General features: G+C 41.9%; 1 protein-coding gene across 7 annotated transcripts in view; it reads left to right on the top strand.

Moving 5' to 3' along the window:
• The window catches only part of DIP2C (disco interacting protein 2 homolog C), a 364119-nt gene that overhangs the window by 320067 nt on the left and 16143 nt on the right, over positions 1-27909 (top strand). For 3 of the 7 annotated variants that reach the window (XM_082442363.1, XM_082442367.1, XM_082442369.1), the window contains 5 exons: positions 7889-8057; positions 10074-10244; positions 13480-13554; positions 23321-23350; positions 24734-24795. In XM_082442363.1, the coding sequence (XP_082298489.1) occupies positions 7889-8057; positions 10074-10244; positions 13480-13554; positions 23321-23350; positions 24734-24795 (507 nt within the window). The remainder of the gene's footprint in view (positions 1-7888; positions 8058-10073; positions 10245-13479; positions 13555-23320; positions 23351-24733; positions 24796-27909) is intronic. The other 4 variants (XM_082442368.1, XM_082442366.1, XM_082442364.1 and 1 more) reach the window with 3 other exon arrangements.

Genomic DNA, 27909 nt, shown 5'->3' with positions numbered 1-27909 from the left:
TTTTACTTATAGGAATGAGGACAGAGGTGAAACTATGTTTAATTTTCACAAGTATGCTTATATTCTCTAGCCTTGAACTCCACACTGGACCCTACCCTTTCATGTGCTAGCAGTCTGATCAAGCAAGTCATTTATCCTGGTGTATATTCTTGAGAAAGCTAGCAGTGGGTGATTTGTATTTCTTTTTCTTCATTTCTGGTCTCCTTATGATAGCATGTAAAAGGAAAATGCTAGGAACAATATGGGTAGATTGTCATAATTAAGCGGATCATCATAAGGTTTTTACCTGCATTTTGATTCCCTAAGACATGGGGCTCCAATGTCATTAACTGTGTTTGGTACCTGCCAGAAAATGTAAAAGTCCTCAGTGTCAGAGAAGTGGTGTAAATTTGAGCTGGAATGAAAATCATGCAGGGGAATCTAATTAAGGTGGTCTCGCTGACCCAGATTCACGAATGGGTTGAATAACATTTGGTGCTAACGGAAAACTGTGCACCATCACTTTTCAAAGAGGCAAAAGGCATGTTTCCTAGTGGATAATTAACGATTTACATGGTGCATGATGTGCGAGGGTGTTAGATCTTGGGCTGTTACCTGGTGTATGATCCTATTTTTGGCCAAGATTGTCCTTTTAATATCCATTCAGCAGAGGTAAATTTTCCATTATTTTTATTTCTTCCTGCTTAGTGTTGCCTTGAGGCTTCTCATTGGAGTTGGTACATGAGCTACAAAGAAAGCTCTAATTCAAGGCCATGCCAGACGTGGTGTGGGGGCTGATCCTCGAGCGCTGCGTTGCAAAGGGCAGCGGGTGCAACGGTGCCTGTGGCACAAAACACCGGTGTCCAATAAGTCGCCCGTGCGGGTGGCTGCCACTTGTGTCGGTGGCCTCAGGGGCAGGGGTCTCCCTTAGCTCTCATGGCCCCTGGAAAGAAGACAAGGGCTCAGGAACAGCCCGCAGGACCTCCGGGTGTGAGGGGAGCAGCCCTGATGCGCTGCGGGAGCCGAGGAGGTGTTTGGCTCGACTTCAGACCCCCCAGTGCGTATTCTTGGAAGGTTGTTGGTTCAGAAGTGAGAAAACAAAACATGTCGGATTCTCAACCAGATGGAAACTCTGATTTTTAAAGCACCACAGTGTTGGCTACAAGGACTTCCAGATGAAAGCGTGTTTTCACAAACTGCAGGGGCTCAGCTAAATTTGTACAGAAGTGTTGGTGGATAGATGCTACTTGCAGTAAGTAGTTGTTTGACCAAGGTGTCAGTATTGTAATGCAGATATATTGTCGTGCTGTTTGATCTCTTAAATAGCCGCACTGTAAAGTGATCTTTAAAGGCCTAAATCAATTTCCCAAGGACAAATCCTAAAGAAAAATTGACAGAATGTTGAGTGTTATAATTATTGGAATGGGATCTTATTGATTTTTGTATATTGACTATAGAAATAATTTTTATACTTTTCCACAGGGCTCCACTGGAATGTGCAGTTTTGCATGTTTTGTGCGTAACAAAACTTTCACATCAGCAGGAATTCAAAGGAAATATTTGAAAACTTTCAAAGGAAAGTTTTGGGCATAATAATCCTTTCTCCTGGTTACTGAGAGCAGTCAACATATCCTCAGAGCTCTTTAAAGTTCATCTAAACTCAACTTGGAACCAGTTCTTATTCTATTCTGAGTTTCATTTAATTCTTTAAATACAGAGGGCTCTGTTCATTACCAGATTTCCTTGCTCAGAAGGATTAAGTAAAATTCAAAAACTCGAAAAGCCACCACCGGAAAAATTCCCACCTGATCATCAAATATCCTTCCTAGAATAACACCTACATTTTATCCCCACACATTGGTTGTTGGTTGTCTGATGTTTTGATGTATTAAACTCCAATAGGAGAATCTAAAGCAATCACCAACTTGTAGCATTTTGTTATCCTGATAAGAAATGTGTGATAGAGGTATTCCAGGATAGAAGTGTGTGTGTGTTTGAACGTGTTTATGGGTCATATTCTATGGAAATGAATGAGTGCCCTAAGAACTGACAAATGGGCAGAGAAACGCCAGGGGTCCCTCTGCCCTACCCTAGCCCCCATTAGTATCCTGCTGTGTTTGTTCCTGTGCTCTTGCCCTTCTTCACAGCTATAATCGTAGTTTGTATGTGATTCCATATCCCGCTTTCTTTTTTTAGTATTAAAAATGGGAAGTTTTTAACCGTGTGTCTTGGATTTAAGTTTTGTGGAATCCATTTTTAGAAACCAAGTTAGAACACATCTGTCAACAAATCACTTTCATTCCTTAAAAAGACCGTTCTTCCTAGTGCTCCACATTGGGAGTGTGTGATCCCTGGGAGCCAGTGTTTCCATTACAAACAGGAAAGGTCCTCTGAAAGCCATCATGAGCTGGAGTTGAGAGTAGGAGAGCTTTTTGTGGGGGTCATACCTGTCCAAGTAAAAAGGCGGCCAGAGGACTGGACAGGGCAACCGGCACCACCGGGAGCTTCCTGAGCTCCCCCCACCCCAGCACCATATCACAGGCTTGTTCCTTTCTGAAGGGACATCCGAGGGGCACACCCAGCCCACCTCATCAGGCTAAGGCTTTTTTATGAAGCAAAAACAGGTTCTTTAAATGGTGCTTATTCTAATACGTCCAAAGAGCATGTCAGTTATTTGTACATGACAGACTTAGTCTAAGAACCTTCTTTTTAAAGTTCTTGCTTGTGATTTTCACTTGCTCAGCTGAGATCCCCAGGGTGGTCTAGGGAAGGTGGGTGGAACCTTCAGCTCACGGGGGTGTTTCCTCTGAGCTCATTATTTACTCCTCCCTTGAAGAAGCACTGTCCTTTAAAAGGAGACATTGGTTTAAATGAAACTTCTGTTGTTCTACAATAACTGTGGCATTTGATTGTGCTCTGAGATGCTTGAGTAGATTTAATACAGCCTGTGCAATGAATCCTGACTGGCATAGAATTGTTGAAATAAAGTGGCAATGTCTTCTTTTACTTATTCTGATATTCCTTTAGAGGAGATCAGATTAATTAACATTCCTGGCTTACGCATTAACTTCAAGTAATAACACAAAAGAAAAACCAGTGCAGCATTACAATGCCGTATCGTAAAACATTGTGTGTGTGTGTGTGAATACAGCTCTAATGATGAACTACTCACTATTGGGTAACTTTCACACTTTTGAATCTTTGTTTTCAACAGACAGAGGGCTTAAGATTCCTCAATCAGTGATATAATGAAAGCCAATTGCATTTTTAAAATGGGCAAAGGACTTGATTAGGCGTTCCTCCAAAGAAAACATACAAATGGCCAATAAGCACATGAAAAGGTGCTCAACATCATGAGTCATTAGGGAAAGGCAAGTCAAAACCACCATGAGGTGCCACTTCACACCCACTGGGATGGCTATACTAAAAAAAAATGGAAAATAACAAGTATTGGGGAGAATTTGGAGAAACTGGAATCTTCGTACCTTGCTGGTAGGAATGTAAAATTGTGCAGCCTTTGGGAAACAGTTTGACAGTTCCTCGGAAAATTAAACATAGAATTACCATGTGGTCTAGCAATTCCACTTTGGGGTACATACCCAAAAGAATTGAAAACAGGGACTTAAACAGATACTTGTACATGCTATTCATAGCAGCATTATTCACAGTAGCCAAAAGGTAGACACCACCCAAGCATCCATCGATGGATGAATGAACAAATAAAATGTGGTCCATCCATAACAGTGGGATGTTATTCAGCCTTGAAGACACATGCTACAACATGGAAGAATGTTGAAGGCAATATGCTAAGTGAAATAATCCAGGGAGAAGAAGACAAATATTGTGTGATTTCACTTAAAACGAAATATCTGGAATAAGCCATTCAGAAACAGAAAGTAGGTTAGAGGTTACCAGGCCCTGGGAGGTGGAAGTGGTGATGGGTTAGGTACAGAGCTTCTGTTTGGAATGATGAAAAATTTTGGACATAAATAGCAGTAATGGTTGCACAACATTGTAAACTTAATTAATGCCACTGGAGTGTCATTTTTAAATGGTTGAATGGTAAATCTTATGCATATTTTACCACAATAAGACTTTTAAAACTAAGACCAAAAAAAACCATTTGGTAACATCTTTAGGAATTTCTCTGTATAGTATCATGTCATCTGCAAACAGTGACAGTTTTACTTCTTCTTCTCCAATTTGGATTCCTTTTATTTCTTTTTCTTTTCTGATTGCTGTGACTAGGATTTCCAAAACTGTGTTGAATAAAAGTGGTGAGAGTGGGCATCCTTGCCTTGTTCATGATCTTAGAGGAAATGCTTTCAGCTCTTCACTGTTGAGTATGTTAGCTGTGGGTTTGTCATATATGGCCTTTATTATATTGAGGTATGTTTCCTCCATGCCCACTTTCTGGAGAGTTTTTCTCATAAATAGATGTTGAATTTTATGAAAAGCTTTTTTGGCATCTATTGAGATGATCATATGGTTTTTATTCTTCAATTTGTTAATGTGGTATACCACACTGACTTGCAAATATTGAAAAATCCTTGCATCCCTGGGATAAATTTCACTTGATCGTGGTGTATGATCCTTCTAATATGTTGTTGGATTAGGTTTGCTACTACTAGAGCTCGTCAATTAATTCAGTAAATTGTCAGGATACAAAATTAATAGAGAAATTTGTTGCATTTCTATACATTAACAGCAGAAGAGCAGAAAGAGAAATTAAGGAAACAACCCCATTTACCACCACATCAAGCAGAATAAGATACTTAGGAATAAACCTACCTAAGGAGGCAGAAAACCTATACTCTGAAAACTGTAAGATGCTGATGAAAGAAATTGAAGAGGACACAAATAGATGGAAAGATATACCATGTTCTTGGATGGGAAGAATCAATATTGTTAAAATGACTATACTACCCAAGACAATCTACAGATTCAGTGCAATCCCTATCAAATTACCAATGGCATTTTTCACAGAACTAGAACAAAAAATTTTTTAATTTGTATGGAAACACAAAAGACCCCAAATAGTCAAAGCTATCTTGAGAAAGTAGAATGGAGCCAGAGGAATCAGGCCTCCTGACCTCAGACTATACTACAAAGCTACAGTCATCAGAACAGTATGGTTCTGGCACAAAAACAGAAATACGGATCAGTGGAACAAGATAGAAAGTCCAGCGATAAACCCATGCACCTATGGTTAATTAATCTACAACAAAGGAGGCAAGAATAACAATGGAGAAAAGACAGTCTCTTCAGTAAGTGGTGCTGGGGGGCTTCCCTGGTGGTGCAGTGGTTAAGAATCTGCCTGCCAATGCAGGGGACACGGGTTCAAGCCCTGGTCCGGGAAGATCCCACATGGTGTGGAGCAACTAACCCTGTGCACCACAACTACTGAGCCTGCACTCTAGATCCCGCGAGCCACAACTACTGAAGCTGCATGCCACAACTACTGAAACCCGTGTGCCTAGAGCCTATGCTCTGCAACAAGAGAAGCCACCGCAATGAGAAGCCCGTGCACCACAACGAAGAGTAGCCCCCGCTCACCACAACTAGAGAAAGCCCGCGCGCGGCAACGAAGACCCAACGCAGCCAAAAATAAAATAAATAAATTTTTAAAAAGTAAGTGGTGCTGGGAAAACTTGATAGCTATATGTAAAAGGATGAAATTAGAACATTCTTTAACACCATACACAAAAATAAAGTGGATTAAAGACCTAATGTAAACTGGATACTATAAAACTCCTAGAGGAAAACATAGGCAGAACACTGACATAAATCTCAGCAATATCTTTTTGGATCCATCTCCTAGAGTAATGGAAATAAAAATAAATGAATGGGACTTAATTAAACTTAAGCTTTGGCACAACAAAGGAAATCATAAAACAAAAAGACAACCTACGGACTGCGAGAAAATATTTGCAAATGATGCAGCCAACAAAGGATTAATCTCCAAAATATACAATATACAGTGCATGTAGCTCAATATCAAAAAAACAAACAACCCAATCTAAAAATGGGCAAAAGATCTAGGAAGACATTTCTCCAGAGAAAACATACAGATGGCCAACAGGCACATGCAAAGATGCTCAACTTTACTAATTATTAGAGAAATGCAAACCAAAACTGCAATGAGGTATCACTTCATACCAGTCAGAATGGCCATCATCAAAAAGTCTACAAATAATAAATGCTGGAGAGGGTGTGGAGAAAAAGGAACCCTCCTACACTGTTGATGGGAATGTAAATTGGTGCAGCCACTATGGAAAACAGTGTGGAGGTTCCTTAAAAAACTAAAAATAGAATTACTGCATGATCCTGCAATCCCACTCCTGGACATCTATCTGGCGAAAACTCTTAATTTTAAAAGATGCATGCACCCCAGTGTTCATTGCAGCACTATTTACAGTAGCATGAAAATTTACAAAGACATGGAAGCAACCTAAATGTCCATCAACAGATGAATGGATAAAGAAGATGTGGTGATGTGGTATATATATATATATATATATATACACACACACATACATACAATGGACTATTACTCAGCTATAAAAAAGAATGAAATGATGCCATTTGCAGCAACATGGATGGACCTAAAGATTATCATACTAAGTGAAGTAAGCCAGGGAGAAACAAATACCATATGGTATCACTTACATGTGGAATCTAAAAAAAAAAAAAAGATACAAATGAACTTTTTTACAAAACAGAAATAGACCCACAGACATAGAAAACAAACTTATGGTTACCAAAGGGGAAAGTGGTGGGGAGAGGGATTAACATATACACACTACTATATATATAAAATAGCCAACAAGGAAGGACCTACTGTATAGCACAGGGAGCTATACTCAATATTTTGTAATAACCTATAAGGGAAAATAATCTGAAAAAGAATATATAATATATATATATATGTGTGTGTATAACTGAATCACTGTGCTGTACACCTGAAACTAACACAACATTGTAAATCAACTATACTTCAATTTTTAAAAAAAGAAAATCTCTTTTACTTAAATCTTAGAAGGTAGTTTATCAAGGATGTTCTGTTATAGCATATGATATCTAATAATATTGATTTGTAGCCATAAACCAAACAAAATTAATACCACTGAAAATGTAGTTTGGCAAATACTTCATTATTTTAAAATCACACTTGCCCCATTAATTAATGGTGAAACAAAATATGTAGCCTCTTGTTTCTCTCCCCATGCTCTCTAGCATAAAGGTAAAATCAGAGAATGATTGTATTTTCCTTAGTTCTGTTTGGTAATCTGATTGGATCATTCTGAAATAAAATTATAATCCTAATTCTTCTAATTGTCTTAGTTTCCTTTTATTTACTCTGGATGTCAGTTTTCTGAACCAGGGTTGGGCACGCTTTTCCTCAAGTGGCTGTTTAGTAAGTATTCAGGCTCCATGGTCTCTGTCGCAACTCTCAGCTCTGCCCGTTGGTGTGAAAGCCACTGCAGATGGTACTGCAAGGACTGAGGGCCGTGTCCCAATAAAACTTTATTTACAAAACCAGGCAGCATCTAGTTTGCTAACTCCTGTTCGGAACTTCCAGACCTTTTTACCAAAATTCAGTCCTGTGTTTCCCACTGTGAGAGTCCATTTTGTGAATATAGCAGTTTTGAGAAAAACCTAACAGCATCAGAGCTTTGAGATCTTTCAGTGAGTGCTCAAAATGGCAGTAACTGCAGATCATAATCCCATAGTTCTTTTGTATTTTTCAGAATGTTTTTGTAAACACGCTTTTGTTTTATATTTACAAATACCGCAGAGTAGAGTTGGTGTGACTGTCCCCTCTTGCAAATGGACAGTAGGTGTTTCTCAGAGGCTGGCTGGTCCCCCCTTCTCCATCCTCACTGAGCCCTCCCATCTCTCTGTGCAGCGTGTATTCCGGGCACCAGTCCATCCTCATCCCGCCTGCAGAGCTGGAGACCAACCCTGCCTTGTGGCTGCTTGCCGTGAGTCAGTACAAAGTCCGGGATACATTTTGCTCCTACTCAGTGATGGAACTGTGTACCAAGGGGCTGGGCTCGCAGACAGAATCCCTCAAGGTAAGCAGCCCTCAGAGTGCCTGGGGGACACTTGCCAGCGTCCTGGGAAAGCACCAGTGTCAGAGGGTGTGGAGTAGGTGTGGTGAGGCTAAATGATCCTTCAGAAAAGCCGACATACGGTCTGCTGTCACCTGAGGTTGACGAAGTTGTTTTCACGTGAAAACCTTGTTTTATAACATGGATATTTTCCCACTGCCGGAGTTAGAGGTCAGAGTGTATGTTATTGATGTCTTTAATTCTGTTAGGGCTACTTGGAGGGTCCTGAATTGCCTTTGGATCTGTTGGTGGATTCAGTTCTTGAGTGCAGTTAGTTTTATTCCAATGCTGGGGTTCGAGTCATATGTCTAAATTTAGCCACTCATTTCGTTTTCCTTGAGGACCCTGATTGGTAGATCTGGGTCCTAACCAAAATTCATTTTTACAATCCAGTGAACAGTGGCTTGGTTTTATTTTTTAATATTCAATTACCACTATGTAACAATAACAACATTTCCCTTCATTTAAGCCAAGGACTTTTTGATAGACATATTTTCATAGTAAATTATGTAGTCCGTATTCAAGTAACTAGGAGAGAATAATCATATGACCTATTTTGGTTAATATTCCAACTATTCACTGTTTATATGCTCAGATATGTGTGAGTGTGTGTATATAGTTACATACACAGATTATATTTGTGTGTATGTATGTACACATACAAATTATCTATACACTTGCCATTAGTAAAGCAATATATTTCTCTCTTCTGAATTTTGTTTTCCTATGCAGACCTAGTGCATTAAGCTTGAACAAGAAAGCAAAATGCAAGATAATTTTGATATTAAGCTACATAAATAAATATTACTTGAAGTTATATGTTTATACAGGAAAGGAAATTTATAAAACATAATTATTATTCATGTCCACCTGTATTATGCTATAAAATGATTGAGTACGTTTCATGAACTTTACCTATAGGTGCATTTATAAATAACCAAATGAAATAATAAGTGATTTCTAAGCACTTTACATATTGATTAATTTAACCTTTTCAGTAGTCCTCTGAAATAGATCCATTATTGTCTCCATTTTAAAGATGAGGAAACTTAGGTTACAGAGAAATTAAGCACCTTCTCCAAGTTCTTACATTTAGTAAGCTTTGAAGCCAAATTTTGAATCTGTGGCTCCAGGAGCACCATCTCAAAGCCCAGGGTACATTGCCTCCCAAAACATGCATGTGTCGAGGGTCATTCGTGTTACCCAGACTTAATTTTCCCTGTGTAACAGCACGTTTGGAAGATTGTCGTTATCTTGACTTGTCCCTCCTCAGCTCAGGTGCCCTTGTCAGCGCCCCAGGACGCTGATGGCCCTGGCAACTGTCCCATGTGGGGATGGAGACGCTGTCGCTCCCTTGCTTCCTGTTTCATTGCCACTCCCGTTGCGCGTTTTGCTCTTCCTCGACTCCACTTGGGAGTGTTGTGCTTTTAAGGCACTTCATTTCCTGCCCAGGGTGTTGCCATTTCGTTCACTTGATGGGATTTGGGCAGAACTGAGCTGTGCTTCCTTGTGACAGTTTATCTGGGACCTTTTACGTCTCAGGACATGAAAGGAGAGCTGTGTTTAAGAAGCTGCCCAGATGTTTTCATTTTCCATTCCTATATTAAAAGCAGGTTTCTCATTTCTCTCCGATGGATGTTCCTGTTTATCCATGCTGGCAGGAGTGTAGACAAGTGCTTCTGTTCTTCCCCAAACCCTGTCCTTTAATTATTTTATCCACACCTTGTTTTTCTTCAACTTTTCTCCTCATTATGCTTCTTGAATTATTTAAAATATGTTTGTAATGGCATCCTTGATTACCGATATGGACTTTTTTTATTTACACATATGTTCTACACCATTTTGGTTAATGGCGCAGACACATTAATGAATGAATATCTGTGTGGAGTTTCTGTTGTTGTACAGATCTGGGTAAGGAGCCTGCAGGTCACATCCCTAACACTGGCAAGGCTGACCTCCTACTGCTGTCATTATTTCTAGGCACGAGGACTGGACTTGTCCCGCGTGCGGACCTGTGTAGTGGTGGCAGAAGAACGGCCCCGAATAGCACTCACCCAGTCATTCTCAAAACTGTTTAAAGACCTGGGCCTCCATCCACGGGCCGTTAGCACCTCGTTTGGCTGTAGAGTGAACCTGGCGATTTGCTTGCAGGTGAGTTTCCTTGATGCCAGTAAGTGCGTGAGTCAGAGAGTGACTTTTAAAGACAGGCATACAGCGCCACACTGCTCAACACCATTTCCCCTGCTGATGCTTACCCACATTTAGAAGGTATCTTTCAGTCAAATGCATGTGGTTGGTATACACTTTTTTTTTGTTTGTTTTGTTTTGTTTTTAATTATAGTCTGCATTTGTCAGTAACCATTATTCATAACTAGCATTCACAGGCTTATTCTGTCCTGGGACATTTTAAGTTTTGTAACATGAGTAGCAGTTTGTCAAGACCTGTGAAGTCAGGCTCTTTAAAGATGAGATACTAAACAAATGTTTCATTGTGGCAAGAAATCCTGTCTCTTGAAGTACTTAGTCTCTTGTATGCAGACAGTAATTTCTGTAGGAAGAATTCCAGGACATGAAGCAGATTCATGAATTTGCGGCTGTGATGACATTGAAGTATATACTTTTGGCTGCATTTCTAAGGCAGAGCTGTAAGTGAGGCTGCCCTCGTAAGATAGCCTTGCATTGTATGTGGCAAAAAAAAATGCTTGTTTTCTTTCTTTCTCTTCATTAGCCCACTTCAGACCATCTTCACTATTCCTTTCCGTCTCTGAACTCTTAACGTGAGATCTAGTCCATGAAGGAAAGGAAAGTCGTATGGGAATCTGTTCCCAGTGCCCTTTGGGCAGCCTCATCCAAAACAAGCCAGCCCAGGGCTCAGCTGCAGGCTTTGTTCCTGGAACATATTAAAAGGACAAGAACTTTGCTCACAGCAGGTGCTGGAGTGGAGGACAGAGGACACAAGCTGGCTCCTGATCTCCCCTCCCTGCCCACCCACTGTCTCTCCCATTTACAACCCAGAGATGCTGCTTACGGTTCCCCTTGGGAGATCTTGGGAAGCTCCTGGTCAGCTGTCTCCTGGCCAGTGCTCCCAGTATCTGGACTCAGCGTGGACTTTGGAGAGGAAGGGCTCTCCCCATGTGACCAGTCTGCTGAGCTAGCTTCAGAAAAATTAGCTACAGGAAGCTGTTCTGATTTTCATTGGCGTTCCTTTGCCTCTGTCTTCCTTCTCTTTGAATTAGCTCCACTTTTAAAAATTTATAACTACCAGGGTCCTCTCAAGAGTCAGTTGAACCTTGTTCTGTGATTGAAATTAATTCCCTTTTCTAACAGGTAATCTGAAGAATTGGATTTATCTTGCCAAACTAGTTCTTTAAATATTGAAGTTTTCTTTTCCTATTCACCTTGATCTGTTCTGCTTAAATGTTTCTAGCCATCTGTTCCATGAGGAGAAATGAGAAATACAGAAATCCACTTCTTAAATAAATTCAGCCATAGGATGATGTAATGCTTCCCTTCTCCTGCAAGTAGTGGGGAAAAAATCAGGGATCCATGAGAGACAGGCTCTTGGCCACAGTATTTCTTCTTCTGTCTCTCTCTCTCAGAATGTTGGCAGATGAAGGGAGAAGGGCATAGAATAGATCCCATATTAACATAATATCACTTAGCACTTGTCCACTTCATACAGGCAACAAAGCAAGTTCTACTACACTTTGTTATACAGAATTAAAACTTTGTAGATACTAGAAATAGAGCACTTACGGTCATTTACCTCTTTATTTTTCATTTATTTCCATCTACTTGATCCAAAATGTTTTAAAAAGTTTTATAGGGAAGCAATAGATTAAGTAGGGAAAGTAAAATACACTAAAAATAATTGAAAAGATAGAGGTGACAGAAAATAAGGGTTAGAAGCCGAGAATGAAGTTGGCACACAGGTGTTCGCCACCTCTGTGGCCTAAAATACGAGCTCCATCATTCCTGTGTCCTTAGCACCTAGAACCATACCTGGTGCTTTGTAAATATTTAATAAATGTGTGTTGTAAGAATGTTGAATAAATTAAGTTCTATACTCCTAATAAAAAGAATAAATATTCTTTTTCTAGAAAACAGTTCCGTCAGTATGATGCCCACATCAGAGCTGACATCCCCAGTCACGGGTCATGGTGCTGTTCTGGAATGTTGACAGCATCTTTAAGTGTTTTTGTACATTTTAAGTTTTTCTACTTGGGTGCTTCACTCTCAACTAATTTTCAGCCAGTTTTTCTTTTTCTGAACGGTCAGTATTAGAAAATAGCTGAAAATATCAATGTGTCTGATAGTAGAGATAAATCAAATAAATTAAGTGTATCATATTAAGGAATGCAGACTGTCTATCCTTGCCAACCCCGGGGCCAGGTGTGCGTCGGGATTACGGAGTTTTCTGGCGTTGGGGAGGCAGGACCCAGCAGGCTGCGAGCAGAACCCCGTAACCGCACACATGGTGTCTCTCGGCGACACCCCATCCTGTGAGTAGCTCGTGTCAGCCCAAGTCAGAGTTTACTCAGATAAGTGCAAGACACGGTTCTGGCCCTCATGGAACCAGATGGACAGTAAACACAGATGATTTTTTCAGTAAGTGAATAAAATATTCTTAGTAAAGATAAAGTAAGAAGGTAAAGGAGACACACAGGAGGCAATTTTAGGAGGGGTAGCCAAGAAAGGCCTCTCAATGAGGTGACATTTCAGCAAAGTGCCCTCTGAGGTGAACGTACAAAAATTTGGGCAAAGGCAGCATCAAGTGCAGAAGCCTTGAGGCAGGGCTGCTCAGTGGAAATGTTTGTTTTCTATTAATTTGTGCAGAAATTAAAAAATATGTGATTATGGTCCCAAGCAAACAAAGCAGGCATAGCTTGAGGTCTGAGGGCAGAAGTCCCATGTCTCTTGTTCCCATTGTGTTTCTACAGGGCCTGACACATAATAAATGCCTAATAAAGATGTTAAATATACTAAAACTGAATTTTTAAGAATGTTTAGACAAAGAAATAAGGAAAACAACCTGAAAAGTTATGAATTTTTTATAGATTATTTTTACAAAAAATATTTATTTTAGGAAACAAAATCAGAAAATACAGACTAGCCAATAAATAAATAACATTCATAAGTCATACCCAGAGATAAGCACCATTACTCCCTTGATGTAAAAAAAATCAAAAAAAGGCTAAGATAGTTCCTAAATTCCAAACCCGTCCTAAACGTTTAAAGACATTGAGAAGTTTACACCATTTTCCTTATGGAACACAAGGATTACCAACATATGTGAAATCAGTGAGTGGGCGTATTTGTTTTCAGTTGATTTGTTGTTGTTTGAGGACATGTTTTCTCAGCTGGATCGCCTGTCGTCCTTCCTCAGGGCCCTCGACTGGACCCCGAGTGCTCAGGTAGAGGGCAGCCCTGCAGGAGGAGGGCAGGTCTCCATCTCCACGAGGTACGTGGGTAGGGACGCGAAGGACGCTGTCCAGACGAGGAATGGAGCCTCATCCGAGCCATGTGGGGTTTACAAGCTGCGCTCGCTGGGGACCACAATTTTAGCGTCCGTGGGTCCCCTTCCAGAAGTGCCCCCTGGCCTTGGGGAGGCTGGGCTGTGCAGCGGGCAGGGTGCTGTGACTGCAGAATGAGACGCATCTGATGCACGAGGTTCTGAACTTATGTGAGATAAATCAGGGCTTGTGTTTACTTCATCAATGGCACACCGACCGATCCAGCCCGAGCATCTCTCTCCCCTTTGTACAATTTTATGCTAAATGACATTCTCTACCGTAGAGTCTTTCATGCTTTTACTTCCTGATGCCGCGACTCAGGCTGTTCTCTGCCTGAAATGGGCTTCCACCTTCTTCATGTGGCAAAAGCCTGCTTCTCTTTCCAGGTGTCATGTTTCAGTTCCTCCAGCTAGGAATACTTTCCTTCCCCTGAATTCCCTTGGCAGGTCATCCCTCCCACTTAATGCTGTCTGCCATAGTTCACAATTATGTACATAAACAACTTGCATCCCCCTGCTCTGTGAAAAACTGTCTTAGAGAACCCAGTACACGACTCACATAGTCACACAGTCACTTCCTGAGACTGAATTTTGTGAAAGTACTGGGTGTCGACTCCTCTGACTGCAAATATGCTTCACATTTGAGAAATCCAGCGTGTTTTTTGTTAGCCTCAAGCCTCCTGAAGGAAGTAAGTACATAGCAGTCCTGAAATTTCTCTGAAATGAACTCATGTGAATCTTCGTCAGGTAAAAACTCACAGCATCATTTGTAAGTTATCATGAAATGAAATTAAGTGAAATGAAATGAAATGAAAATCAAAGGTTTGCTGCTCTTCAAGCTTCCAGCAGCATTTTCATCTCAAACAGTAGTTCCAGGGCCTGCACCTTCAGAAAAAAGACATTCATGCCCAAAAAAGAAAAAAAAAAAAAAAATTCTCTCACAAATGTGTCACACCATTCAATTCCAGGCAGCATCTGGCTAGAGCTTCCTACAACTCACAGAGCGCAAGCTCGGTCGTTCCGTTTTAAGAGGAGAGAAACTGAGGCTCAGAGAAGTTAAGTGAGCTTTCCTGACAAAGCAGGGAAATAAAAACAGCTGCCGGAAACAGAACTGGCATTGCTACTGACTGTGTCATCTAAACAGAGCAACATGTTAAAGAAATCTCACATTTTGCAATTTTGTCAGGTGCCAATTCCATGTGGTTTATTATCCAAGTGAAATAACAGCCTTGTAAACTGTTTACAAAATTGAACTGTATACAGGCAGGATATCCTGCCTTCGGTTTTTGACTGCTTTCCTGGAACATTTTAAATCAGACCCCCTATTTCCGTGTGACCTAAATCAAGCAGCTCAGAAGACGTGCATCTGTGTGCTAGATGCTGTTCTAGGAACAGAGTCAGGGCCACCACAAAGGGACTCCGCAATGCCTGCTTTCATGGGCTGTGACATGAAACCCTAGTTTCTTGTAATATGAGAGAAAATCATGAAAATTGACAAATACATCATTGTCAAGTATGCAAATGAGCAATTTAAAAAATTTACATATGAGGCAATCACAAAAGTAGAATAACAGAAAATTGAGACAGTCATAATTTCTGTGATGCTGTTGTTTCGGCTTCTGTATCTTAGAAACCGAGTGACTTGTTTACCCATTTATCATTTTGAGGCAGGAATTGACACATTAATTATTTTGCAATTGTCCTTTTGACGTAGTTCAATGGCAAAAGAATGGACTCATAAAATTCAGTGTGGATGACTCTGGTTTTACATGACTCTGATTTCTGCAGAGTATTTTAGACTCTGCAGAAGAAAGAAATTTAGAAGTATGAGCCATTTGTTATACTTAGGAGTGACATTTCCCAGAATATTTATCTGTAAAAATGACTTCAAAGCACTTTTGATTTATTGAACTTATGACAAAAGTGGGCATTAGAAAGATCAAATTACGACTTGTGAGATTGGCTTTAACATAAATTTCCTTAGTTCTGTTAGGAAGTGCCACTTGTTTATTAACCTGCATCAAAAGAGATGTTGTGCTTCATCCACAATTACTCTTTTCAAAAGTATAAGCTTGAAAGGTCTTTGGATGTATTAGATTTAGAAATTTAGTTCATGGTAACAAAAATTAGCATCCTCCTCACCAGCTGAAGAAGGGAGGGGAAAATGAGGTCTTCTGCTTTCCAAAAGAAATCTCAATTTTTGTTTTATTAGGAAAAAACTTCTAAGCCACTTTAAACAGAAACTTTGATCTTTATTATATAGAAAAATAACGATTAATTTATCTTAGGAAAGCTTTATTATAAATAGCTGTGTGGAATTAAATCAGTATTAACAGTTATGGTCTTAAATCTTGAAACCTTAAGGTCTTAAACCTTAAATCTTGAAACTCACACAATGAAAGAGAAATACAGCCACCCTGATGATGAGAAGTAGAGTCATTGATTGTTGAAAAGAAAAAAAAAGTGGAAGGCTCAGGGTGACGTAGATCTTAAGTAATTCTCAAGATAAAATTAATAGTTATAATAAGACTCATTCATTTGAGCCCCCAATTCATTTTCTCCCAACACTGCTTTTAGACAAGGGAAGTGAACATAAGTGAGGCGCCTCTGGGGTTTTCCCATGCTCCAGGGAATTTGTCACATCCACAGAACTTCCACATCCTCTCCTGCTGATGTATGTTGTCCCAGATAATGAAAATTAACATTTGAAGTCATGGGACCTGTATTCTCAATTACCTGTATATCAGTCAGGGCTCTAATTTGTAGGCAGCAGAAACCTTCTTTGGTAACTTAAAAGGTTGCTGGGTGGTGTCGCAGACGTGTACGCCGCCAAGGGCAAGAACATTTGTGCTTCCTCTTGCTGTGAATAGAGGCAGCTACCTGGCAGGCTGGTAATCCACAGGCTGGCTTCCAGGAAAGCTGAGCAGGAGAGTGGCAGATGTTTTTAGTTACTACAGAGGGACAGAGGCTTTGTATCCAACCAGGTTCCAAAAGTGGAGGACTTCCCCAAATACAGAAAGAGTTCTGATGCCTGATGACCAAAAAAGGAGTGACCAAAGGCTACGTTCATCCCGTTCTTACCCATCACCCCTCCCCCACAAAACCCCACCACAATGCAGTTTTCACTCTTGCAACCAATACCATACCCTTCCTCTGTCCAGAAGAGACAACTGTGGCCAGGTCCAGGGTTTCCAGCTGGTGGCCCTTCCGTCACTGATCCTCTGTAAGCCATAGACTCGATTGTCAAGTTCACCACCACAGATGTCTGATGTGTGCTGGGCACGGGGGCACCGCATGGAATAGAGAATCAGTGCTGGAACTGCCATAGCCAAGCACGTCTCTCCATCTGAACATTCAGGGGCTTCAGAAATAACCACATGAGGAGTTCGGGGTCCTAGTAGACTGTGATGTTGAACCCACAAGCTTCTCAATCAGATGTTCCCTCTGGTTTGGGTTATCTCACTATGTTTTCACGTTGTTCTGTGGATCAGCGGTCCCCAAGACAAGCCTTTGGGGCACTTTTTCTTGACAGGCCAGAGAGTGAAGAGCTGGGCCTGCAGTCTGTGATCTCTTCTCAGCGACCTTCATCTCTGTAGCTCAAGGCAGAAACAGATAATGTTTAAATGAATGGGTGAGGCTGTGTTCCTGGAAAACTTTGCAAAAACAGGGGTTTGCTGACCCCTGTGAAAGTGGTTTAATTACCCATTTTGCCAGGGCATGGCATGGACATCTGCAGAGTCCAGCCTGGCAGATGAGCTGGATTTTCTCTGCCCTTTGGCTTTTACCAAACCAACTAATCAATTTCAGATCCCTATTTCCTTGACAACCACTCCTGATACCAGTTTCTAAATCAATCAATGTGCTTAATACTAACCACAATTTTAGCAAAAAATACATTCATTAAAAAGGATTCTGGACTTCCCTTTTTTTCCTTTAGATACGGAATATATCTATAGTTCCCTGCTGGACTTCCATTTTTGATTAGGATGTATAAGTCACAAGAGACTGTTGTTCCAGCCCTAACTATTGAAACCATCTGGCTAATACACAAAATCATAGTTTTTAAAATTCAGCAGAGAGCCAAGATTCAGAGAAATCTAAATGAACTAAATCTTTCAGAGAGAAGAGACCTACAATTGTTTTCACCCCTTACAGGGGAGCAGGAACCAGCCAAACTTTTTTGAGAACATTAACAGCAGTAAATAGCTTGGCAAGAGGATGAGAATCCCAGGGACCCCCAGCCCAGTCATTCTGCATACCCCCCACCAACTGCCCACAGACCTCACCTACTCCAGAGGGCAGTATGCGAAAGCCAGGAACAGAGCAGGAGCTGAGAGAATCCAGCTGTGGTTCTGTGGGCCTCTGGTGAGTCAAAGCAACAGGTCTCTGAAGTCTGAGGAGGGGCCCTGGAAGTGAAAAAATTTCCTCAGTGAGTGGAAAGCAGAGGTCCTGAGGGCTGGAAGGAGAGCAGAAAAGCTGAGAGCCCCTCTCTAGAGAGCCTCAGATCATCTGGTGCACCACCCTTGCACTCCAAAGACAGAGGTGGGACAGGGAGGCCAAGCACATCTCTCTCAGGCCCCCAGGGCCTTCACCAAGTGCAGATTTTGCCTTCCAAAGGCTAGGGGTTGGGCAGCAGAATGGAGAGGAAAGAGAAGCAGCCAGTCATGCAGAAAGCTGGCAGCCAAGCTGTGAAGCAGAAAGAGATCTCCCACAGTTTGGAAAGCAAGCCTCTAGGCTATAAAGCATAAAGAGGTATCCAGAGTCTTATTAGTGCTCAGATCCAAAGTCCTGATCTTGCTCACAGGCATGGGAAGCCAGCATGAATGAAATCTAATGTTGCCACAAATCCCAGACCAAGCTCACTCAGACACACAAACTAGTGGGCTGACAGGAGAGAGTGTGCCCTTTTCTGGGGGTAAATGTTTTTACTTCAGTCTCCACTGTGCTTTTAAACACAGTGTTTGCTTTACAATCAAAATCTAAAAGACATGCAACGAAGAAAGAAAATAGGATACATGGCCATGAAAGGACATGGTCAATAGAGTCAGTAGAATAGACATGTTGGATTTATCAGAGACTTTAAAATAGCTATATAAATATGTTAAAGAATCTAGTCGGAAAGGTATACACCTTGCCTGGAGAGATGAGGAATATCACAGAAAGATAGAAACCACAAAAAAGAGCCAAATGGAAATGCTAGAAATGAAAACCACAGTGTTAAAAGTAAAAATTCCTCATGGTTTAATAGCAGACTGAATGCAGCAGGAAAAGACTCAGTGAGTGAACTTGAAATCCAGTCAATAGAAATTATCCAAACTGAAACACAAGAGGAACAGGAATGAAAATAAAATGGGATAGTCTCTGAGATCTGTGGAATAGCAGGTTGTCTAACATGCATGTAATAGGAGTCCCAGAAGGAGGGAGTGAGAGAAAATGGGACAGAAGAACAATTTAAAGACACAGTGGCCAAAACTGATGAGATATCAACACACAGATTCAAGAATCTCAGTGAACGCCAAGCACAGTAGCTTGAAAAAACACACCTACACACATCGTCACCAAAGTGCTGAAAGCCAACAGCAGAGACAATCTTAAAGCAGCTACAAAATAAAGATGTATTATGTAAGGGGGGCAATAATAAAAATGATGCTGAACTCTCATCAGATACAAGGGAAGCCAGAACACAGTGGGATGAGTGACCAGCAAGGTCAAATTTACAGTGTTTGACATCCTATAAAAAATTACCAGGCAGGGACTTCCCTGGCGGTCCAGTGGTTAAGACTATGCGCTTCCACAGCAGGGGGCATGGGTTCGATCCCTGGTCGGTGAACTAATATCCCATATGCCACGCAGTGCAGCCAAAAAAAAAATATACCAAGCATACCAAGAAGCAGGTACAGATCCACAATGAGGAGAAATATTAGTCAATCAAAACTGAACCATACTGACACAGATGTTGAATTTATAGACAAGGACACTAAAAGTTATTTTAACTGTATTCCACATATTCAGAAAGTTAAGAAAAGACATGGAAAGTTAAAAAAAAAAAACCTCAAATTGAACTTCTAGAAATGTAAACTATAATATGTGAGATGAAAAATACACTGGATGGAATCAATGGCAGAAGAAAAGATTAGTGAACTTGAACAGATAGAAACTTTCCAAAATGAAACATGAAAAAAATATTTTTTAACGGAAAGTGCATCAGTGAAATCTGGGGAAACTTCAAGGGACTTAGTATACATATAATAGGAGTTCCCATGGAAGAGGAAAAAGAAGAGTGCGGTCTAGAAAAAAATACATGAAGAAATATATCAAATTTGATGGAACTATAAACCCACAAATCCCACTGCTCTAATGTAACATGAAGGAAACTGCTTAACTAAATTGCCCGAAACCAGTGATACAGGGAAAATCTTAAAAGCAGACAGATGAAAAAAATCAGTTTACAGAGGAACAGTGATGAGAATGACATCAGACTTCTCATCAGAAATGTAAGCAAAGAGACAGTGGAAAACAGCTTTTAAATACTGAAAGAAAAATACTGTCAACCTAGAATTTCATAGTAGTCAATGGAAATATCTTTCAAGAGCAAACTTTTTTTTAGCCATACAAAAGCTGAGAACTACTAGCAGGCCCACAGAGCAAGAAATATTAAAGGAAATCCTTTAGGCAGAAGGGAGATGATACCAGTTTGAAATCTGGGTCTATACAGAAGAATGAATAATGCTGGAAATGGCAAGTGCATAGGTAAACATAGAAGATTTTTTTCTTATTAAGTCTCTTTAGAAGGTAATTGGCTGCCTTTACAAAACTTGTAATATATTGTAGGGTTTATATCATGTATAAAAGTCAACTGATGACAGCAACTGCCCAGAGTTTGGGAAGGAAAAATGGAAGTATACTATCATAAGGTTCTCCCAACATGTGAATTGGTATAATATCGCTTGAAGGTAGACTGGAAAATTAAAGATGTATGCTATAAGCCATGAAGTAACCACTAAAATTAGAAAAACAAAGAGTTGTAGCTAATAAGCCAACAGAGGAGAGAGAATGGATCTATAAAAGAAGGCAGAGAAAAGGTGGGAGGGATAGATGGGATGAATTATAAACAACAAAAAATAGATTTAAACATAATCACATCAATAATCTAATAAATATAAATCCTCTACCGCTTCATTTAAGATGCAGAGATCGTGAGGTTGGATTTTTAAAAAGCAAGACCCAATTATATATAGCCTAAAACAAACATGGTTTAAAAATAAAGACACAAATAGATGAAAGGTATAAGCATGGAAAAGTTGCACCATACTAGTGCTTATCAAAAGAAAGCTGAAATCTCAGTTAAAATAGTGAAAAGATCATTATTAATACACAGACCTGCTAGGAGGACCAAAGAATGTGGCTTGGGGTCATGCAGGCAGAAACACTGCTTAAAGTTCAGGGAGGAAGAGCCCACTGATGAACCACTTTGCTGTGCCCATACCCTGCTGGAATCCAGTCCTGCAGAGCTGCCTCCTGTGCCCCCAGTTATGGGAAACTCCCTCAACTCCTCAAACACCAGCACAGTAGATATGCCCAATGTCAGTACTCTGGAACTGTGTCTTTATATCACGTTTCTACTTAGAATTTGCTACTTAGGCTTAAGGAGTTATGTGCTAATACTAGATTGTACTAACGCTATAGTATGTGAGTTGCTGAATAGAAAAGTACCACTCAGCCGAGGTGTTCAGATAAGTACTGTGTTGAATTGGCTGTGCTGTGTTTGGGATGTGAGTCTGTATATCTACAGCTGAGATTTAAATATAACTCATTTGTTCAATAAGTGCTTAATACCTAACTGATATGCTTTTATGACAATAAGAAAAAATGATTTTTTACTGTATGTCCATATGTAACTTTTTATTATACAACTGAACATTAAAGTTAATCCTCTTTTCTGATTAATATAACTTGCAATTTCAAACATGTTTCGTCTTCATTTCTGATAAACTTTGGTTGGAATAGATAGCTTTGCTTTCCTGCTGGTCCCTTCTGGAAGTATTCCGTTATCTTTAAATACTTGGGAGCATACTCCTTAATTAAAGGAACTCCAGCTTGCATTCTTTGGCAAAGTGAAGATTTTGCTAAATATACACTCCCTACTATTTATCTTGAAATCTCAGAGTTTTTTACCTTAGGGTTTTTGAAACTTGGAAACACCTGTACATTAACTCTTTGTTCAGTCTCCCTCATTAGTCAGTATACCAATTTTGCTCCAGATGTTATCTCCTCCACACATTTACAAGATAGGCAACTCGTTCCCAGTCATGTGTATTTTTTTTCTGAGATACTACTTTGAGTCATTATTTTTAAAAATTGTGAATTAGAATAATTTAGAGAGAGAACATGGACTTAGTTTTGTTCCAATTAATGTTTGGGATTCAAAGAATCATGAGAGAAATTATTTAAATTATTTCATTCAGCTTGAAGAGACCCAGTGAAAGTCGTGTGTACCTTCCAGGTGCACACACCTTTCCTGGCCCTGTTCTCTTTCCTTGAGTCCTGCCTCAGTTTTACAAACATAGAGATGCTGAGAGAAAGCAGTAGCCATGGTTACCACAGTGAAGGAAGTCTCAGAGAGAAGGATGGAATCATAATTTTTAAATCTGGAACCATTGCTTTTTTTTTTTTTTTTTTTTTTAATAGACTTACCTCCAAGTTGAGTGATGATAGTTTTTCAGTCTGGCCTTCTTTATTCACACATTGCAGCCTCAGGAAACCGAGTGAAGAGCTCCTTCTTTGTTGCTGCTGCCGTTGTCTCTGGAGCCCACCTAGTGATTGTGATGACGGGGTCAGGACCACACCCAAGGGAGAACTCGGCCCTGTTCTAGTTTTCTAGGAGTGTTTGGGAAAGACACCAGGTCAGCCAGGGAACACACAACATCAGAGTAGTTTGCCCACGTTGCTTTCTGGAGTCTTTCCCCCGTGGGTATAGATGCTTTAACAGGGGCAGAGGTGGGCACCAAAACCGTGGCAGACAAGAGGGAAATGGAGGCAGCGTCTCTGAGGACAGAGCTGAGGGTGAATCAGGGCGCTCACTGGGGGGTCCCTCCCCGCGCCGCTGAGCTAGACCACCTAGGAGCCCAAGGTTTGATTCATGCTTCACTCGGACTCTGACCTCTTTTCTTGTCCTAATCTTGTAGGTGAGTAGGGCTAGACACCCTGATTTTAGATCCACAAACTTCCAGGCTCCCCTTCATTGTTGTAGTAAGAAACTTGAAACTATTTCAACGAGGAACACTTGACAAGTTTGGCCAATAAAATTCATACTCCCCACTTTCTCAGAAAAGAAAAGAAACTAGAGAAAGGTACCATAAAATCAAAACCCACTGACCATACATATTAAAAGCAATTACTCAGGTCCACCTGCCCGTGGCTAGTCATCTGTTATTCTCCTCTGTTGCTCTGTGGATATGTGGACATCTTTTTAGATTTTTTTTAACCTTTAATGGTACAGTGATTGATTTTAACGACTTCCATATTTGACATTGTTTTTGATCTTCTTTTTACTTTGTTCCCTGCTTTTTGCATTTTCCTCCCCACCCCTCTCTCTTCTTCATCCCACTTTTATTGTTGGGTTGTTTGTTTATGTGTCTGTGTGTGTCCTGGATTTTCGGTGTCTGTTGGTCTGGTGTCCTCACCTCTCCTCTGCTCCCACCTCCTGCTGCTGTAGCCCCACCGGCTGTGGAAGCTGGCCGAGAAGGTAGGGATTTCCCGCTCATCCACACCAGTGCCTGCTAACCACCACCGTCTCGTCAGCTCCCAGCAGTGGGCAGACTAGGAGTTGAGTGCAGAGATGGGCTGGGCTTCTAGACCCGTGGTCAAGGAGGGCTGACGGCCAGCGTGGTGTCACTTCTCAGATCTTGTCAGATGTCTCGCGTTTGTGACAAACGCTGTGCCTCCGTTTATACCATCAGTTTGGGGTCATCTCCGTTTTATTTCATTTTCCATTTCTAGTGACCTGTTTTCTGATTTGTTTGTTTTTAATTGGCCTCTTATGGTTATGTGCTTTGCATTACTCAGACCACAAACCGCTTCTCCACTCAGCGCTGGTCTGTAGCACGGCTCCCCCAAGCTGTCACAGATCAGCGAGGGCGCCGTGGCCACACGGCAGTGCAGCTCCTCCTCCAGGCTGATTGCATGTGCTTTCTCTGTGGGGAGGATTATCGGGGGGTCCAGATGGTACAACAAAGGTGTCTTTATTTTTATCTTTTTCTTATATTTAAACGTGCCTTTGGTATAAGATTAAGATTCTCTCGTGAAGAATTTTAGTGTAGTTCTTCAAATAAATTCTGAGAGGCTCCCTTATTTTTTGGCAGATTTTTCTTAGGTTCTGTCTTTTTCTACCCAAGGTATTGCATTACTTTCCCAAGAAATGTACATAGAATTTTGGTTTGTAATGTAGCTTTAATGCCATTGCTCTTACATGAGCAGAGATCACTGTTCAGAAGTCAACTCAGCATATATTTTGAAGAGATTTAAGATGCCAGGATAAGGTTTCTGGACCCTGTGTTAAATAAAGAGTTCAGAACACAGGGTGCTGCCCAGATGGCCAGTGGTAAACACACAACCTCCCTGACTTATGTCTTGGGCAAAAATGGCCTCCCGCATTGGAGGAAAACCAAGGCACAAGTAGAACTAGAAGGAACAAGGTCATTATCTTTTATCTCTTCTTCCTTAATCTGTCAGCTCATGTCACGTGTTCTGCTTCAGTATCTTGAGCTCTACAAATACACCTTTTGGGATGCATGTGGTGAAAACCTCTCAGCACATGATGCTTCACGTCCTTGGCGACCTGCTTTTGCCAAATGCTGCCTCTGTAGTTTCTGCCTTCTTTTATTTGGCAAGATGCCCCTTTTCTTCCTAATTTTCATAAATGTGATTGACAGTCAAGCTGTGTGAAAGTCCAGTATTATCTTAATAAGATGTTCCTTTCGGAGTTGGGTTATCAGTTGAGAGGTGTGGTTTTAGTGCTTTTGGGTTTTGTTCAGACTTTGCCAGAGAAATGCTCCCTAGCCAGTAGGAAGCACAGACCCAGCTCCTCCAAGGCAAACTCGTGTTAACCTCACTGTGTCCTTGCTTGCAGGGGACCTCGGGGCCCGATCCGACCACCGTCTACGTGGACATGAGAGCTCTGAGACACGACAGGTATTGTGATTTTGTCTTCTCGGTGCCTGGCGTGCAGGGTTCCTTCTAGAAGGAGGAGGAGTGCAGAGTCATCTGCTCCAAACAAGGTGGTTCATTGAGCGAGCTTTCACAACTCTCCACATTTACTGCGTGAGGTACCCAGTGGAGCAATCAAATTCTTGTTTTCAGACACAAATGACAACGGTTGGCCCAGAGCCGTTGCAACCAGAGTTGCTTTTTCTCACAGTCTGCCCAGAAGACTTGGTCCTTTACTTGAACACTCTAGTCAGGCACCATTTTGCACCTGATAAAATACCAACACTCTGCCCACATTTCTTTACATGAATTGAAAATTTGTGTCAAGGTATTTCCATGAAAAACTAAAATATAAGTCAGGTGACCTTTCTGTGCAGCTTCCTAAGCAGCCTTGAGCAAGAACGAAAGGGGGTGTTGCTGGTGAGTGCTTGTGAGTTCACCTCGAGGGAGGGAAGGTGGAGACAAGATGAGGAATCTTTAGCAGAACTTCTGCTCCCAAAGGGGTCCCTCCTGACGTGCCTGAGGGGGAAGAGAGAATTCTATCATTTTCCTGTAGACTTCCCCATTGATTAGGTCATTTCTTTGGGGTAGTTGTGGAGATGCCCATTCATTGATGTTTCTATGACGTGTTAATAGTAAGCATGAACTCTAGTAGAAGGTGTCCTTTTGTAAATTACTAGAGGTGCTTGTGGACGTGTTGTGAGGGCCAGATACTGTGCTGCTATCTGCATGTCCTCACGTGGTGCCTACTGACGTGTGCATTGTGCTCACAATACCTGGGAGAGCAGAGTGAAAGTTGTGGGTGGGAAACCAGGAGCCCCCAGCCTGGCCTGGCTGAGCGTGTTCTTCCATGATACTGAGTCCCGTGTGTGAGTGAGTGTGTAGGGGGCAGAGCTGCAGGGGCTGAGAAGGGGCCGGGTGTGCCATGCAGGCTCAGGTATCCTGGGGAATACCAACCCCCACTCACACCAGGGGTTCCCAGACGGGTGCTTGTGCCCCCAGCGGACGAGTTGCCATGTTGCCATGTCTGATTAGCATAATCTGGGGAGTGGTACTGCTGGCATGTGGGGGGGGCGGAGGCCAGGGATGCAGCTAAACATCCTGCAGTGCACAGGACAGACTCCTGCTGCACAGCAAATGACCAGAATGGCAGCAGTGCTGAGACTAAGAAACGCTGCATTCACCTAAACACATCACACTTAGAGGTGCTTCCCGGCCCCTGTAGCCCTCATTTTAGACCCTGCTATGCACAGGGAATCACAGGATACAGCCCATCTGGTGGCAAAGAGAACCACTGGCCCACCAAGAGCATACCGGCCCACTAGAGCAGAGCTCCATCCAGAACATTTTCAAAATGCAGACACTTAGCTCTGAAGAGATTAAGTAAGTGTGTTTCAGGGGCATAAATTTCCAAATACAACTTCTGGGCTTTAAAGAGAAATCTACTTTGCTCCCTATAAAAATTATTTGAAAAAAACTTTATAACTTCAAAAGGTGAACAACAGCTCGTCAAAGAATCGCCGTTTGAGTAATATTTATGCAGTTCTGTCTGTGACCTGACCCTCAAAACACATGAAGATCTAATTTGTAAGACCATTTAGATTAAAACCGCTGATCTTTGGGGCCTAAGAGAGTAGGTTACAGTCTCAAACGGACTTATTCACAAGAAAAGTAATCAGGAAAGGACAGTTGGTCCCATTGTGTGTTACAAATCTCCTGGAGTACCAGGGATGGTCGGGAGTGGGGTTCAAGGAGTTTTCTTTCCTGGAAAAGGAAAGAAATCTAGAAACTCCTTTCTAGCAGCTTTGTGACCTACCTTCTTAACTATCTTCAGTGTGGCAAATCTTCCTATTGAGAAGAGTTGTGATTTAGGAAAAGTGAAATTGGAACCCGTACAATGTATCATGGTAAAGTAATAAAAGTCCAGTATCAGATGGATTTCACTGTTCTAGAAAGAGCCAGGAGACCTGAGTCATAGTAGGAGTTTCTTTTCCTAACCTTTTGACCTTGGGAAGTCTGTATCCTTTTAAGTGACACTTTTGTCCTAATCTGTAAAATAATCTCTTATACATACATTTCCTGACTTGGTCATTCAAAACAGAAGTAAAAGTGCTTTGTGAACTGGAAATTGCTGTGCGGTCATACGTTAGTGACACTGTCAGGAATGTCATTGACCTTCACAATTCAGGCTAACATTGCTCAGTGTCAGAGCGATCCCACACCCGCCCTGTCCAGGCCTCATGAGAAAGCCTCAGAGTCGTACCCGCCTCTGTCCCTGTAGCGCTCTCCAGGCTCGCATTTCACATTCTCAGCTCTGTCCTGCGTCAGAGGACAGGCATGTCTGGGAGCTGAGGGGCTGTCAGACACCAGAAACACGTGCATGGGACTTGTCCCTTCCTCGTCTTCATCAGGGTTTGACTTAAGAAACCAAAGCAAAGTCCTGCCCTTGTACGGGGTTTTCTGCTGGTTTCTGTCCCTGGAGGCACCCTCTCGCAGTCACAGCAGGGAGCCTTGCTCCCCGGGCTGGCTTGGTGCTGCCACATCCAGCTCCTCCAGGCCGAGGTCCTGCTGCACGCCCGGGCTCATCGCCGCTCTCTCCTGCTGGGCCCCTTCTTCTGAAGGGGGCAGAAACCCAAATAGGTGTCTTACGTTAAGGAGTAATTACCGTGTCCCTTCCTGGAAGGCACTGTCCTCCCCCTGCTGCCCAGGGACGTGGGAGACTCGGCCCAGGGCCACCCCGGATGCAGGAACGCCATGCACACTTCGTCCTGGCTGCTCAGTGCACGCCGCTGGGCCCTGTCAGCTCCTCTTCCTGTGTGTCTGGGCTGGCCGCTGGGCAGTCCGGCACCCCCCGTCCTCTTGACCTGCTCTGTCAGGACGTGCCCACGCTGGGCTCTTGCCCGTGGTTCTGAAGTGACCGGCTCCTGACAGCAGCTGTGGCACTGCCAGCCCTCCTGTGGGGAAGGTACTGTGGTTTCCTGATTGTGGCGCATCTCCAGAGCCACTGGGTTACGGTGTGTGGGCAGGCGCAGTCCCGGGGGGGAGAGAGCCTCCCCTCCCCGTGGTGCCAGCCTGGGAAGGTCTCCTCCTGAGTTTCCT

This window comes from Balaenoptera physalus, assembly GCF_965194825.1.
Source record: "Balaenoptera physalus genome assembly, chromosome: 2".
NCBI lineage: Eukaryota > Metazoa > Chordata > Mammalia > Artiodactyla > Balaenopteridae > Balaenoptera > Balaenoptera physalus.
The sequence above is the reverse complement of the archived record's forward strand: the minus strand, read 5'-3'. Positions and strand labels throughout refer to the sequence as shown.